Source organism: Pseudonaja textilis, chromosome 1, assembly GCF_049901715.1.
Source record: "Pseudonaja textilis isolate UNSWEBS1 chromosome 1, rPseTex1.2, whole genome shotgun sequence".
NCBI classification, from domain to species: domain Eukaryota; kingdom Metazoa; phylum Chordata; class Lepidosauria; order Squamata; family Elapidae; genus Pseudonaja; species Pseudonaja textilis.
Window position 1 is genome coordinate 13,680,796 of NC_141990.1, and position 15,911 is coordinate 13,696,706.

Here is a 15,911-nt window from a genome sequence, read left to right on the forward strand (position 1 = left end):
CTGCTCCTCCTCTCTGGTGGAAAACCTCAGACTTACTTCGTTGGACGATAATCTGGTATGGTGCGGTCCAAGGATATTTTCTCGCTGAGATAGGAATTGTAGCCATATTTTTCATGCGGTCCCTTGGCTTTTTCTTCTTCCTCTGGAGAAAGAGTGGCAGGCAAGCCACCTTTGCCACGACCACCGTAGCCTTCAATAAGCCCCAAGGATTTTGACAGACCTAGTTAAAAAAAAGAAGAAGAGATACACAAGAGTCAGTCTTGAAAGGAGGCATTAGAAGCTATGACAGCCATCTTTCCTTGAAACCAGTCAACAGGTATAGAAAATCACCATCAACATATCATGGCTGTACTACTAATGTATCTATAAAGGAAAGAAAGGGATACTAGTCTATCCATCTTTTAAAGGAACAAATAGAATATTGAAAATAGAATAATATTGGAAGGAACCAGTATCAGAAGGTCTTCTAATCCAGGGGTCACCAACCTTTGGGACCTCGGGGACCATCAAACTCATAATTTTAAATCCCAGGGACCATTAATATGAATTTTGACTGACAGTGGTTTGTTGACATTGGTTGGGGACCGAGAGAGAGAGAAAGAAATCTGAACTAACCTCTCTCTTTTTCTCTCCCTCTCCTTCTCCCTCCCTCTCTCTCACACACAAACACACACAAGCACACAGAGGCAGGGGTGGGGTTCAAATTTCTTAACAACCAGTTCTGTGGGTGTGGCCTAATTTGTGGGTGTGGCTTGGTAGTCATGTCACTGCTGGGCATGGCTTGTATGTAAATATTATAAATATTTATGTAAATATTATTTTTTTTATGAAAAAAGAGCAACTTTTACCCAAAATCAGGCAAAGCAGGCAGTCAGATTAAGTTGCTCACAGAATCACAGATTCATTCAGAGATTTATCTTTCTGCCATCAGCTACCTGCACTGAATAATAGAAGTTTCAGTACTAAGGAAGGTTTGGCTCTGCTTAAAAGCAGAGCCGAAGATCTAAAGATTAGCTAGATTAGCTAGAAAGCAAGAAATGCAATGATTTCCTGCTTTCTAGTTAATCTAAATCTTCCCACACAGCAGAACAGCTGATGGTGGGGAAAAAAAGGAAAAATAGCAACTTAGCAGGCAAGTTTGCTAGGTAAGGAGTGAGTGGGTGGGGAGGGTTCCCACAGGTCATGTGAGCAGTGCAGCTTTGTGTTCCCACACAGCCTGGATTAATTGCTTTGGGGGGTGCTCTGGGGGTGACATTTCTCTGTGGACCACCAAAACTGCACCCACCAGTTGGCGACTACTGTTCTAATCCACCACCACCCGCTCAAACATGAGATCCTATACCCATGATGGCGAACCTATGACACGGGTGGCACAGGTGGCACAGGTGGCACACAGAGCCCTCTCTGTGGGCACACGAACCGTCGCCCAGCTCAGCTCCAACATGCATGTGTGCACTCCTCCTGCCAGCCAGCTGATTTTTGGGTCTCTGCTGCGCATGTGCGGGGGGCAGGGGGCATGCGGGAGACACATGTGCCTGTGTAGGGGCAGAGGAAGTGCGGGGGGGGTCACTTGTGCATGTGTGGAGGGCAGAGGGAGTGCAGGGGAGTGCAGGGGAGTGTGGTGTAATCTCCCCGTTGCCCGTTTTTGCTCCCAGGAGGCTGCAGGGAGGCCTACAAGGCCCCAAACAGGACACAGGGAGATTGTGTGCACATGAATGGGGGGGGGCGAGCACAGGGGGTCGCATGCGCATTCACGAGGGGCAGGGTGAGTGGAGTTGCATGCACTTTGCACTGTGGGTGCGGGCATTATGCGTGCGCACTTTCAGCATGCGACAACAAAAAGGTTAGCCATCACTGTTCTATACCTTTCCAGATAAATGCCTGTCCATTTGGAAATTTCTTCTTAGTTCTAGACTGGATCTCTCTTCAATAAACTTCCACCTGTTACTTCATGTCTTGCCTTCAGATGCTGACCAGTTATGTATGGTCTTTATTTCTGAGCTCTAGTCCCCCTGACCGTATCAATTTTACATAGTGTTTCCTATTGCCACTGAAAAGATTCTCTACAAACAACCACAGGGAGAGGAAAGCCTCCCTTAGCTTTGCTTCTAAGATGAGTTTACTTGGAAATTGTAAGAACTGAACAAGGGACTTTTATCTATGCATTATTAAACTATATTCCTGCACAGTGATATTCAGGGGACGTTGAAAGTCTAAGGCTAACATGACATCTCAAGATGGCAGAGTGGAAAGGATTTGTTATATGAATCATTAATAAGCCTAATTCCTTCGTTTGATCTTGTGTCTGAGTCACAGGTAAGCCGAATTTTATTTAGCCTCTGAATCATAGCCAGTTAAATTTCCCATTACCTCCTACCATTTGAATCATAGTACGACAAATTCCATCTTGGCTGACTTCCAAATAAGTCAAATTCCCACCTAAACTCTCCATCATTAGCAGGCCAAATTCCCCATTCCCGTCTAGCTTCTCAATCATGAACCTGCCAGCTCCTGCTCCCTTGCCAACGGTGGGCCAATTGACTTTTTATTCTTAAAAAATGTAGGTAGCTGCCAAGTAAATATCCATTTTCTCAATCTGAACTGTGAATAAGCTAAATTGAATGCCGATTTAAAGGCCAATTTTGGCCTCCATTAAAGCACACGTGCACATTCAGGCGCAGTACTATTCTCAGGCCTTCTGGAAATAAAACGAATTTTCCTTTCACCTCTTAAAAGCCAAGCCACAAGAGTGAATATCCCCCATCCAGAAGAGAGAGAGAGAGAAAAAAAAAATCTTAACCCAAGCATGTCAGGAAAAGAGAGACAAAGTAATATTTTATGGCATGCTTCACTGTGCATTATAGAGAGCTTGTAGCACCTGACGTTTTTACATTTATTTTTAGGAGAGATTCACACCTCTCTCATTGTCAGGCGCTACTGAGCTCTTTGATGGATGATTTTTATTCCTAGCCGTGATATTTATTTTCCCACCTTTATGGTTCAAGAGATTCAGGCCCTCCTAGGCAGGTCTTTTGTGTGATGCTTTATTTGAGTAGACGGTGATCAAGAAACAAAAGAGCTTGACAAACAAAACAGCTTAATTTGATGAGCCCTCAGTTCCATGTTCCAAAAACCCAGTTTCCAAAGCTTCTCTTTTCCATCTAGATATGGATTGGAAACCATTCTACCATCATCCAGGGAGACAGGTGAGATGTCCTAAGAATGCTCACACAGAAAAAAACAAGGGAGCTTCTAAAATAAAAGTTGGAGAGATGGAGTTTTAACAGATGGAGAGAAATATTCTTTAATAATTTAGTTTGTGCATATCACAGGTTCTGCTAAAAGAAGTCAAGAGTTCAGTGTCCTGGAGGAACCAAACAGAGAAAAGATTCCAATAAAGGACAATATCTGTACCCAAGGGTGGGATTCAAATTTTTTATCAACTGGTTCTGTGGGCGTGGCTTAGGTGGTGGGAGTGGTTTGGTGGTAATATGACTGGCTGGGCGTGGCTAACTCAATATCACTCACTTCGAGGTACCCATCTCCTCACCTGGCCTCTCATGACTGTGGGGATGCTGCAACAGTCATAAGTGTGAAAAAATGGTCATAAGTCACTTTTTTCAGTGCCATTGTAACTTTGAATGGTCACTCCACACAAGCAAAGTACCAGCAAAGGAGTGGAAAAAAACTCCAGAGAAGTTCCAGAGACAGGAAGTCTAGTCCTGCCAAGAATGTAATAAGAGTTAACGAAGAGGCAGTTTCTGTAAGCAACACCAGAATGTTTCCTTCCTGCCTTCCTTACAGGATTAGGCCAGTAATTTCTTCTAATAACCAGTTCTCTGAACTACTTTGAATATTAACAACTGGTTCTAGTGAATAGGTGCGAACCTATAGAATCCCACCCCATCTGTACATTCAGGGTTGAAAGGAGGAGGTCCTTAGTGCTCTCTGAGCTGGCTTGTTTTCTTGCAGACATTTCATTACTCTTAACTAGGTAACTTCATCAATGCTAATAAGGAGTGAGGTTTGCTCTCAGTTTATATTCCAGTGTCTTGCCTTTCTGTGTGGATGGGTGAGGGTCTTAGAGATTCTTTGGTTGGGCTCTTTACTGATGGCTCTTTGGCAGTTTCTTGATTGCTTGATTGTTGGTCTGAAGTTAATCTTGGACTTAATCTATGCTGATCTGGGTGCTGATTACTGGTGGAGAGACGCTGGAGTCTTTTTCTCTTTGGGGCAGATTGATTATCTCCTTTGCATGGTCCATGGATGTTGTTAATGTCTATGGGACTGTGGACAGCTGATTTGTCAGAGTGCCAGGCTTCTAGAAATTCTCTGGCATTTTTGGACTTGTCCTAGTCTAGGATTGTCACATTGTCCCAATCGAAACTATGGTTAAATCTGTCTGTATGTTGTGAAATTAAAGAATTTTCATCATGTCCTCTGACAGCCAGTTGGTGTTCATGAATGCATTCCTGCCAGTCTTCTGCCTGTTTGTCCTACTTAGAAAAGATTTAGGAGCTGAGCATGGTCGATTGTAGAAAGTAAAGTCTACCTAATTACACATCCACAATTGCTTAAGACAGCAGTCCCCAGCCCGGCACGGGAGAGGGGCATGTGAGTGGCAGACACATGTACATACACAGAGATCTCTTTGCATGAGAAGCTCACACTGAAGCTCCGCTTACACGAGCGGAGAGCATTTGAGCAGAGGCTACTTGTGCTTGCATGCAAAGCTCCATTTATGCAAATTGGAGCTTTATGTGTGAGCGCAAGCACCCTCTGCTCGCCTGAGTGGAGCTTCACATGTGAGCGCAAGCAGCTTCCACTCACAGATGTGGAGCTTTGTGCATGTGTCCGCACTTGTCTGCCGCTCATGCAAATAGAACTTCATGCATATGTGCTTGCCCACTTCTCCTGTGGACCAGCAGGAACAGCCCATGGCCTGGTAGTGGGACACTGCCTGGGGGTTGAGGACTCCTACCTTAGGAGACATTATCTCTTTTTTTTTCCTAATAGCAATAGTACTAACAATAGCACTTAGACTTATACACTGCTTTACAGTGCTTTAAAACCCTCTCTAAGCAGTTTACAGAGTCAGCCTATTGCCCCTAACAATCTGGGTCCTCATTTTACTGACCTTGGAAGGATGGAAGACTGAGTCAACCTTGAGCTGGTCAGGATAGAACTCCTGGCAGTAGACAGTTAGCCTCCTGCAATACTGCACTGTGCCACCACAGCTCTCTGATTCTAGCCAGAAGGGTACTTACATTTGGGAAGATCATGACAGGGAAGGGAAAAAATAAATCCTGATTGTGTGTCCATTGAGAGTTTGAAAATATCCCTTCAATCACCTGAATTCAGGAAAGTAACTTCAACTTGGCTGCAGGCACAATATTTAAGACAATGTATAGTTTGTTTATATGAGAACCCTGGGAGATTTGATTTGGATTCCATCCTATCTTTTTTTTTTTTCTACCACAATAATCCATCAAATATTTGTAGAAGTCCTCAAAAAAAGACCGTTTCTAGTCCTCTGGCCCTTTTAAGTTTTTAGCAACTGATCTTCTCACTAATAGAGCAGGAGACATATATTTCAAATGAAACGAACAAAATGTTAAAAACTTACAATATCTACGTAGTTCCTTACCAAGCACATCTAAATTATATTGAAGTAAATGAAATATCTTTACAATTCCCAAGGCATGTCACAACTTTTGAGCTAATGTTTGGAAATTGAAAGTTGAAAAATTTGACACGTCCTAAAATAAAACTGATAAGCTATTACCTCTGAATGTTAATATTGTTGGCCATCACTGTATGTCAGGCAGTAAATTCTATAGTTCAAAATCATTAAGTCATCCTCCTCCTCTTCATGTCTTTTATTTCTCACCTGACATCTTCTTTAGATGACCCCAGTTCTTCTATTATAAAAAGCAGTGTTACCAAAATGGACTTTAGCACAAGTAGCATCTTGCTGCTTGAGTTCCCTAGCAACTGATGTTCAAAGGTATTTTACTTTGATTATTAGAGGAAATATTACTGCCATCTTAGCTAGCAATCATTTATACTCCAACTACTCCTTCTTTAGTGCAATATTCTGCATCAAGTTTGTACAAATATGGGCACATAAAGTGGGAAAGTGCACAAACAATAGTATATTCATACAAAAAAAAAATAAGAATAATGTAACTGGACTTCTGGGTTGAGGCCTCCCTGCTGATGGACCGTAGATTGCGACTCTCCACAGCTATGGTCTGTGTTCTTTCATTGGAGAGCCCCGATCATCACAATTAGGGGCTGAAGCTACCTTGGAGGGGCAGTGAAGTAAGGGGAAGCCACAAGCCAGGTTGAGGGGAGCCACATCTCCCCTCCTGGGCTTGGTCTTCCCCCCCCCCGAAGACGACTGCAGCGGTGGTCTAAAATGGCCACCCTGAAGAGGAGGACTCAGCTGGACTAAGATTTGTGCAGAAGGGAAGAAAGAGGTGGATAACATCTGAACTGGGACAACTGGGTGACACAACTAAACAAAAGTACCCCAGGATTAAGGTAACATTGAATTTTTAAGAAAAGAAAAGTGAGTGGCAAAATTAAAAGGGACAGGAAGAAAAAAAAGAAAATATTTTTGACAGTTAAGCGGGGCTTCAAACCGGGAAAGGAAGAAGCTGGAACTAAGATTTAACTAAATTGGACTAAAATATTTTGGCAATAAACAGGCATAAAACAAAGTGGACTTAAGATTATCAAAAAATAATAATAAAATTTACAAATTGGAGACTGGATTGTGCTGGAATATTGAGGTTCGAAAAACCATAAATAAAAAAATAGGGGAAAAAGGTGAAGACTTTGTATAATGGGGAGTGACACCTTCTGACAAAAACTTGAGCTCAAACAAAAGGGAAAGCATCCTGTTTTTGAATGAACTTGTGTTGATATAATGTTAAAGAAATATTGAAACAAAGTAAGAATCTTAGGAAGTGAAAGCTGAACCAGAATAAAGGAAAAAGCAAGGAAAGACTGACTGTGGGATTGATTGATGTTTTTGGTATAGACCCTGCGCTGGAATAATTGAGAACTTTAGAAAATTGAAAGAAGAAAGAAGGAAAGTAAAAGTGTTTTTTGTGCACTTCAACGATCATAAAATATAAGAATGTGTAATGATGATATCTCTTCGGGAATTAAAACTGGAACGTAAAAATATGAGAGGATTACTACAGGAAAGAGGCGAATCACTTTGTTCTGTGTTAGAAAAAATGGAAATGGCGATTGAAGAACAAGAAGAAAGAGCTTCAGAGGAGGAGGAGTCGACTCAAGAAGACATTTTAAATAGACAATTAACACAAAGAACACTACAAAGAAATGGGGAAAGAAGGAAGGCTAAAAAGTCAAGATTTAAGAAGGCAGTCAAAAAGGGGAATACGTGTGAAATCAGGAAAGGCAGAAAGATCCAGCAGAAAAGGGGAAAGGAAGATATCAAGAAAGAGAGGGATATAAACTGGAATGAGAAAAGATATGGGGAAAAGAGGGGGAGGAGAAGCAGTAAGAAACAGGTGCATGAAATACAGAAATACGAAAATAATAAAATGTTGAAAAGAAATTGGTTTTTCAGAGATAATGGTTGATGAATTGAAAAGGGGATTCTGCAGGGTGACAAGGGGTAACAAGAATATATCTGTAACTAAAAATATTTAGAAAATAGGGTAATATATATTATTAAAGGAGGGATAGATACTGGTAATTTATTAAAAATTAAAGGGGGGAAATATGTTGTGGAATCCAGATGAAAAGATGTAACGATTATTATTGTAACTTCTTAAAAATAATGGTTTATTGGGAATCAAGATAAGGGAATAAAGGTATATTTTAACCACTGAGGTGTCACACTCAAAGCAGTAAAAGGGGGGAAACCTATACTTGTTCTTTTTTCTTTAGTGTTAAAACTTGTATTAATCTAGAATTTATAAAAAGAATGTGTAATGGAAAGGGAATATGACAGACTAAAGAACCACTTAAATTAATAAGTTAACATAGACTATTAAAAGGAAGGAGAGACATTGGCAACTATTATTATTATTATTATTATTCAAACATATATTGTTTATCTTTATTTTTAAAATAAATATTAAAGGATTATATTTGAAATAATTGAAATGAAACAAAAAGATGTTCCGATTGAGATTAATGAAAGAGGCTAGAATTAATTTGTTTTTTTTCTCTCCTTACTGAAAATTTGGAATGGAAAAGGTAATAATAGAATTAAGTATGCATGTATGAATGTATAACTGCTGTCATATTTGTATGTAAAAGTGATGGCCTGGAAATATGTTGTCCACTAAAAAAAGATTGTTGTTTTTATGTGAAAAACTGGATAATTTTTTTTTAAAAAAGAATAATGTAGCTGAAAATATTGTTTGCAAAAAATATGCAGGAAAAGAATGTTCAAAGTCTTTTTGAAAAATATTTTTTTGGGGGGAAGATTTCTGATGATGTATCCAAATGTTCATGTACATACATGCTGTTCCCATGAGAAATTAATGGAGAATGAACAGAAAGAGAGATAGAGGGAAGGTGAGGGGAGATGGGAGGAGGAAGGAAGGAAGGAAGGAAGGAAGGAAGGAAGGAAGGAAGGAAGGAAGGAAGGAAGGAAGGAAGGAAGGAAGGAAGGAAGGAAGGAAGGAAGATAACTGTAGTTAACTTGCCTCCAGAATTTGTGGGTACTCCAAAACTGGAAGTTTTAAGAAGAGATTGGACAACAATTTGTCTGAAATGGTATAGGGTTTTCTGACCTGAGCAGGGGGTTGGACTAGAAGACCTCCAAGGTCCCTTCCAACTCTGAATTCTGTTACAAACAAAACAAGGAATAGTTAAGTTAAAAAATCTTCTGGAAGTGAGTAAAAAAAGAGGGGGGAGGTTCCAGCAGTGTGGTTGAAATTAAAAATGGGAAGGATAATGATATTTTGAGGATTAGAATGGAAATGAATGCCATAAATAGTAATGTTTTTAAAAAATTATGAAATGGAAGTCACAGATGCAGTGAGAAAGTTGGAAAATGGTAGGACCACCATGTAGATGTTGAAACTGGGGAAATATTAAAATACAAATGCAGTTTCACATGGAGACTGTACGACTTGCTTATCATATCAGTATGAAAATGGCATCTTTGTTAGGGAATCAAAAGAATGCCATTATTTTCTCCCTATGCAAGGGGAAAGATTTTCTTAAAAATGAATATGAAAACGAAAGGAGTTTTAAATTGTTTAATGCACCTGGGAAGGCTGACACAATTGTGATTGAAACAGTATGAAAGGGACAATGAACAAAATTTGGGAAATAAAGCTTTGTGCTAGGCAGGATGTGGGTGGACCCCATTTTTCCCTCTTCAGTTGGTCACTGGGAAATGTATAAAAGCGAGAAACAATTTGTTCATCTTTGATTTAAAGGAAGCATATAATAAAGTGAATAGGTATGAATCATGGGGTATTTTACATGAAGATTGATGCATCTGATGGAAATAATATGCTGTAAGAAGTCCTATAGAAAAATAAGGAAATTCGTAGTCAATGGTTACACTTTGGGCAGGGAATAACAGAATAACAGAGTTGGAAGGGACCTTGGAGGTCATCTAGTCTAACCCCCTGCTCAAGCAGGAAACCCAAACCATTCCAGACAACTGGTGGTCCAGTCTCTTCTTAAAAGCCTCCAATGATGGTGTAAGACAGAGGTGGGATTCTCCCGGTTTGGACCAGTTCGGGCAAACCCCTAGTTCTGATGATCAGCTAGCTCCTAACCGGTTTGCTCCTAACCTCGGCTCTTTCCTGTGCTTTGTTTCATTTTTTTTTAAGAGTACAACTGATTCGCGCAGCACAGCAGTTTGCCGTGTGTCAGCTGTTTAATTCACAGGGGCTGAAGTTGAAGGTAAGTATTAGCGCTGAAAATGGGCTCTTTTAAATACAGAGCACACGAAGCTCATGCTCACCGAACCGGTTGTTACACCAGTTGAATCTCACCATTGGGGCAAAATAAGGAAGTGTAATATTCCCTTAGAGAGCCAGTTGGTATAGTGGCTCAAGGTGTTAGAATAGAAGCTGGAAGATGATAAACTTTAATCCTACTTTAACATGGAGGCAGAGGTGGTCTTCAGCAGGTTCTGACCAGTTCTGGAGAACCGGTAGCGGAAATTTTGAGTAGTCTGGAGAACCAGCAAATACCGCCTCTGACTGGCCCCACCCCCATCTATTCTCTGCCTCCCAAGTCCCAGCTGATCGGCTGGGTCTTCTTTTGTTGTCCTGCACATGAGAACAGAGCTGGAAAGCAGGTTAGTGGAGTGGAGAGGGAATGGAGATTTTGCAGTAACCTTCCCCTGCAACGTCCACCAAGCCACACCCACCAAGCCACGCCACGCCCACAAAACCACGCCCACAGAACCGGTAGTAAAAATAATTGAATCCTACCACTGCATACAGGCCTTAGTTAAGTGACTTTGGACCAGTGACTCTAAGGAGAGTTGCAATGGCAAAACGGGGGAAAAAAAGAACAGAAAATTATATAGTTGCCAGGAGTCAAGGTTGACCTGAAGTATTGCCCACCAAATCTTTAGATACATAATGCATTTATAGTAAATGCATGAGGTATTGTTACATGTGTGTCAAAACAAGAAGGGGTCAGGTGAAAAAAATGTATACTTACTCGATGAATATGTTATTATCTTTGAAAAACTATTTATGGAATGCACTTTCGCTTTCCAAGCTGCCGGACTGCTCTTTCAAACCCCTTTCCCCCCCTCCCTTTCTGTTGGCAATTCTAAAAAGACCATAGAAATATTTTATGAGTTGACAGAATATGGACTGAACCCAAAGAGATGGATTAAGCATGTTTAAGTAGTTTGGTCTTATAGAGTGTAGCAGTAAAAGGCACCCTTCATACAGATGAGAGCTGCGCTCATGAGCTATGCAATTTCCCCCACCCCATACATAAATCATTCCTCCCCCAAGTGAATTAAACTAATTGCAAACCTGGGAACTTTATGGCTGATGGGACACATCCAGCTCTTTGGCTGTCCCAGTCCAGCCCAAGGAATTGGCAGCATTGACATTGGGAGGGCAGGGTGTCGGGTAGTAGGATGGAGGTGGGTGGCTTCAGTGTGGAGTGGGATGGCAGAGCTGCAGTGGCTCTCGACAACAGTCTTATTTTCTCATGTGGCCTCTTGGGAAAATTAATTGCCCACCTCTAGATAATGTGTCCTTGTAAGAAAGCATTCACAGCAAGCTTTAACCGACCCTGAGTAGCAAGGAGAAGAATCAGTAAACCAAATTGTTTATATTTACTGACCATATCTGAAAGACAGTATAGCTAGCATGCCAACCTAGTAGGAAAAGATAAATAGTAAGAAGGTCGCCCAGATGGATTTATCTGAAATTCTCCAGTGTCCTGCTGTAATTCATACTGTGTCTACCTTTTCTTTGTCTTGGCTTTGCAATGTAGTGAGCCAAAGGTACATAATAGCATTTATAGCAATAGCACTTATATACCACCCTCACGGTGCTGTACGGGATTCTCTGGGTGGTTTACTGCATCAGCATACTGTCCCCAACCATCTGAGCCCTCATTTTACTGACCTCGGAAGGATGGAAGACTGAGTCAACCTTGAACCAGCCAGGATCGAACTCCAGGCTGTGGGCAGAGTTTGCTTGCAAACTCTGTGGTTAGAATGCAGTATTGAAGGCAAACTCTGCAATTTACACAGTGTATATTGCAGGCAAACTGCAACATACGCTGTGCAGCCAGCAAGCTCTTTTATTTTTTGAGTCAAGTTTTCTATTTACATATACGTATTTTGAATATTGTCCGGACATTTCATTTTACAAAAAAAAAAAAAAAAACAGATATACTGATAATAATAATGATAATACATGTGATCATTATAACTATATTTATAATTGTATTAGCTTATTTATGATCATATTAATTATACTGGCATACTTATAATTATGAACAACGTTCATATTTTATTACAGATAACAATGATCTTTCTTCATCTAATTTCTACCCCTTTTCAGTATCAATCTATTCATCTCTGCACAATCCAATATTTTCCGAATTATATTTTCATCTGGTGGTTGTGTTCTCATTTTTCTAATATTGTGCAAATACCAGTTTCTCGCTGCTGTTGTGAATACATGTAGCATTAAGTATATAGTCCCTTTATCATAGTTTTCAGGTATTATACCTAACAAAAATATTTCTGGCTTTAAATCTATAATATAGGCTGCTTTATCATCTTTCCCAGCCATGTGTGTATTTTTGTCTAATATTTTCTTGCTTTTATACATGCCCACAACGTTGATAATAGGTGCCTGGAATCTGATTACATTTCCAACATTTGGCAGGCATGCTGTTAAACATTTTTGCTAATCTTGCCCGTAGCAAATGCCATCTGTAAAACATTTTATAAAGATTTTCCTTATATGCAATAGTCATTGTCACTTTGTAGTTTCTATCCCAAAGTTTTTGCCATTTATCCAGTTCTATAGTATAGCCAAAGTTTTTTGTCCATACTATCATTGTTTCTTTTACTTGTTTGTCTTCCATTTTAAAGATTAGTATGTAATTATATAGTTTTCTTATAAGCCATGGTTATGCTGCTGCTCAGAGCTGCTCAGCAAGCTGCCACTGCTTTGCTCAAAACTCAGTATACACTGTCATTGTCTGCATATTTAATACATTCATGTTGTATCTTCAAAGCGATTTAGTTGCTTTGGGATTTGATGATAACAAAAGAAATAATCAATGAGAGTCAAACTTCAAAATCAGTTTATGAAGGAAGAATGAACTTGTCCAGAGGAACTCGAAAATTAAGAAAACCGTAGTTAATTAGATTCTGGGTAGAATTTGACAAAGAGCTGAAAAATTGATACACCAAAAAGGCAATGCATGAAGTAATGAATGGACTCAGAAAGATGGTTTGCAAGGGGAAAAATGGTAGGAAGAAATATAAATGGATAGTGATGGACAGTGTTTGTATGCTGGGCTCCTTATATTTGTTTCCTTTTTCCTTTATCTTGTGCCTTTAATGTATTTGGTTTATTGTTTCTTGCATTTTAAAGCACTTTGCATAAGAATCTTTCCCCAAAAGAAAGTAGCATGATGAGAATGTATGTATGTAAAATTGTTTTATAGAAAGTTAGCTCTCATCCCTCTCCTAGAAGAATGAAATATTTTGAGAAATATTTTTTAAAAAAGCAGAATATTATATTTTTCTGGATGAGAAATGGAGAAACATGCTGTTGGAAAGCAGCTCCCACCTTTCTTAATAGTCCACAGCAGATGTCAGCACTTAAGAGATAAAGAGATAGCTAGCTCTATTCATAAGCAAATACCCTCACCTAAGATCCAACAAAGGTAGGATTAACCCGCAACCACAATAGGAATTGCCCAAAGCCTCTTCATTGCATCATCTCAGTTGCACCACCCTCAGCAATTCAAACTTCAACCAAACTTAGCTCAGACAAACTCGTAGGCTTTGTACATAGTTCCATGGGAGTCTGACAACAGGAACTGGAAGTTCAAGTGCAAAGCCCAAGAGAAGGTATAAATACCCCCAATTCTCAACCCCATGTGGTCAGCTACCCAGAATCACACATGCTTGGTGGTTCTGCATCATCATTAAACCTTCTTTCCAATCAGCCTCCAGCTTCCATTTTGTCTCCAGTGCCTTTCTCCCAGATTGCAACTGAACCAGATGGATATTTCTTCCAACAGTTTGCTTCTAGAGGAATTTGGAAAGTTGACCAAGGTCAGAATTCAGCACTAAGACCTCTGGTTGCCTTCGCTATCCTATGGATTATTGTATGTGAGTTGGGAGGCCATATACATTTAATAAATAAATAAAATAAATTAGTATTTGAGTCCATTCATCCATCACCCTCCTTTCTCTCCATAACTATTTTTCCATAGTCTACTTTTCATTTGTTCAAAATGAAGCCATCTACTAACTTTTAAAATCTGTACTCTATCTTCTTCTTCTATATATATATAAAAGTGAAATACCACTCATGCATCATCACAAAATCTCCAGAACCGTAAAGCCTACAAACTTGAAATTTGACAGGTATGTTCCTCTTGGCTTCTAGGTGCACTAAGAAAGGATTTTTTGAAATGACCATCAGAGCATCAGTATTTCCTATATTATTATTAACATGCTCTGATGCTAAGGAGTTCTACTCCCCCTCCCCACCTGAAAAGAAATATGTTCCAAGTGCAAAGCACAAGCAGAGGGGTTTCAGTTTCAATTTTAGTTTCACAGCAGCAGCCAGCTTTAGTACAGAACAGTTGAGCTAAGCCACGCCCAGGCTCCTTGCTGTTTCCTTCTTGCTCACATAGCAAATACTGCTTCAGTTTCCAAACAGCCCTCAACTCTCTCACACACTGACAGGACGCTAGCCAGATGAATGAATACCAATGGATGCTGGTAGGCAGAGGCACATTTTTTCCCTTATTTTCCTCCCAAAAATCTAAGCCGATCACATAGTTTTGTAGTGAAGCACGGGTATAAAGCTGGCATTCAATAAATTACACTAAGCGAATCATCTCGTTTTAGAGCAGGAGCATCAAATTCATTGAGAGCCGCATCAGAGTTGTGTTTGACCTCAGGGGCTGGGGAGGGCATGGCCAGGGTGGACATGGCCAGCTTGACATCACTCATGTCGGGGGCGCCTGTGATGGCCTGAGTTCTCTGCCAGCAAAAATGGGCTCTGTTAGGGATACACCCTAGCAGAATCTGCACAGCTGTCAGGCAGGCAGGCAAAATATGTGAGATAGACGTTTTTGTAGCTTACACTCAGTAAAACAGACACACCGTGCTAGTTAAATAGTTTATTCCAGTAAGAGTTATAGCATAGTCAAACAGTCCATATATCATTCACTAATTCAGTCCATCCAGGGATTATTCAGTTGCAAATTCCAGTGTCGAAAAAGAGAGGTCAGTAAACTTACAAATATCAGTCCAGTAATATATCTCCTCGCAGTAGAGATATGAAGAAGTCAAAACACCTCTCTTCCTTCAGCAACTCAGCAGTAGGGAAAACACGCAGTTAACAAACCATTAATTCATGCAATCCAGTACTTGTCAGGGAATCGTCAGCAAATTGTCAGGTTCTCTTGCTCCCTCTTATGGCGGTTCAACACCACACCCAAAATTACATGCTTTGCAGTTTAAAGTGACACACACTTAAACTTACTATCATAGTTTATATATATTATTTTACCCAAACTACGTTAGGTAACCTATGTTATTCCTAACAGGCTCCCAAACTCCATTTTCAGCTGAGACTACCTCCTGCATAATATGAGCTAAATATGAGCCAGCAGTGTGCAGCAGCAGCCAAAAAAGCTAATGCAATCCTAAGTTTTATTAACAGAGTGATACAATCAAGATCAAGGGGGGTACTAATACTACTCTATAAAGCCTTAGTAAGACCACACCTAGAGTACTGCATCCAGTTTTGTTCACCACATTATAAAAAAAATGTTGAGACTCTAGAAAAAGTACAGAGAAGAGCAACCAGAATGATTAGGGGACTGGAGGCTAAAACATACGAAGAACCGTTACAGGAACTGGGCTTGGCTTGTCTAGTAAAGAGAAGGACCAGGGGAGACGTGATAGCGGTCTTCCAATATTTGAGGGGGTGTCACAGAGAGGAGGGGGTCAATCTATTTTCTAAAGCACCCAAAGGCCAGACAAGGAATAATGGATGGAAACTGAACAAGGAGAGATTTAACTTGGAAATAAGGAGAAACTTTCTGACAGTGAGAACAATCAACCAATGGAACAGAAGTTGCCCTCGGAAGTTGTGGGAGCATCATCACTTGAGACTTTCAAGAAGAGATTGGACTGCCATTTGTCAGAAATGGTGTAG

General features: G+C 40.2%; 1 protein-coding gene across 2 annotated transcripts in view; it reads right to left on the minus strand.

Moving 5' to 3' along the window:
* Positions 1 to 15,911, minus strand: part of GALNT17 (polypeptide N-acetylgalactosaminyltransferase 17) — a 331,827-nt gene that overhangs the window by 204,789 nt on the left and 111,127 nt on the right. For both annotated transcript variants that reach the window (XM_087926233.1, XM_026708654.2), the window contains exon 2: positions 37 to 220. In XM_087926233.1, coding sequence (XP_087782359.1) covers positions 37 to 220 — 184 coding nt within the window. The remainder of the gene's footprint in view (positions 1 to 36; positions 221 to 15,911) is intronic.